The sequence below is a fragment of the Triticum aestivum genome, chromosome 3B (genome assembly GCF_018294505.1).
Source record: "Triticum aestivum cultivar Chinese Spring chromosome 3B, IWGSC CS RefSeq v2.1, whole genome shotgun sequence".
NCBI classification, from domain to species: Eukaryota; Viridiplantae; Streptophyta; class Magnoliopsida; order Poales; family Poaceae; genus Triticum; species Triticum aestivum.
Window position 1 is genome coordinate 787,216,250 of NC_057801.1, and position 1,325 is coordinate 787,217,574.

At 40.2% G+C, this 1,325-nt stretch overlaps 1 protein-coding gene across 1 annotated transcript in view; it reads right to left on the reverse strand.

Moving 5' to 3' along the window:
* LOC123072430 (glucan endo-1,3-beta-glucosidase GIV) overlaps nt 1-878 on the reverse strand; it is a 2,262-nt gene extending 1,384 nt beyond the window's left edge. Inside the window, exon 1 of the mRNA XM_044495981.1 lies at nt 739-878. Coding sequence (XP_044351916.1) covers nt 739-817 — 79 coding nt within the window. The 5' untranslated portion in view covers nt 818-878. The remainder of the gene's footprint in view (nt 1-738) is intronic.
* Between the last annotated feature and the right edge of the window lie 447 nt (nt 879-1,325).

The following is a 1,325-nucleotide window of genomic DNA, read 5'->3' on the forward strand; positions in this document are numbered from 1 at the left end:
ATGAAGTTGTATATGTTAATATTTTTCTTGATAAATTTAGTCAGATTTAATGAAAAAATTGGGCTATAGACAAATCAAATAAGCCTTGTAAATCTATGTAAATCCAAACGGTGGGAGTACCACTGTAAACAGCATATACTGACTATTCTAAAAAAAACAAAAATGCGTGCATTTATATGGATACATCAGTTATCCTTATGCAAAGATGTCTAAAAAAGTATGGATACCGGCAAAAAAAGCATTAATGAAAATTGATACTACCAAGTACTACTATAAAAGACATTTATTAAGTTCAGAAAAGTGAATCACCCGCAAAAAAAGGTTCAGAAAAGTGAAGAACATTCAAAATACATCAGTGGAACTCGGCATCTGGATATGCAACTTTTTCCATGTATATAGTGGTACGAAACCTTAACTACACCGATATGAATATCCGACAAATCCGTTATAATTTTGATAGCAGAACCTCACAAAAAAGGGGCCGCATATTTAAAAAGATACAAATACCCTACAAAACGTGCTCTGCTCCTTCTCTAATAAATCTATCCCCAAATTCATAAGAGAAGACTTCGTTCAAATCAAAACGTGGTAAGACATAATCTGCTTGTTCTACGATAAGAATCTATCACAAAAAAGAAAGATGGACAATTCTTACAGATCCACTTTTTCTCTTTTTAAAAGGCAAATGAAAAGCAAAACAGATCCACTTCCAAACTCCTACACGAGAATCAGACGTACCTGGAGGGACCTGGGCGATGAAGACTCCGACGAGCAGCGCCAGTGCAAGCGCCGGAGCAGAGCCGCGCATCCCCGGCATCCTGTCGTCCCCTCCAAGGCTCTGAATTGCCCAGTTCTCGATCTACTCCAACGGCAGAATGTACACGCTTCTACTGGCGTATACCACAAACTGGCCGGCACGCCTGTATTTGTACTGGTGCTGGACGTGTGAAATTACACTAGCGCACACCAACACTAGTGTAAGGGTAGGCAACTCTCAAGGTCAGATCTGTCATTGCATCATGGCAGTCCATGTACAGGCCATCTGCATATCTTGGTGTGGGGACGGTTCCTCTGCATTAATGGAATAGAAGTGGAAATAGTTGGCACCACATTTATGCCGCAAGGTTAATGTTGATGGATTTTTGCGGTGTTGCCAGCCCAATGGGTCAAGATGGTCCAACAGTGGAAATATTCACATCTTCGGTGCTACTCCCCCTTTTTCGGTTTATATGGCTCAATTCAAAAATCTCACCAATCAAGGTAGATGGTGAGTGGTGGAATACTTTTTGTAGTTTTGCAAAAGCACCTAATTAATGCTCTTGTTT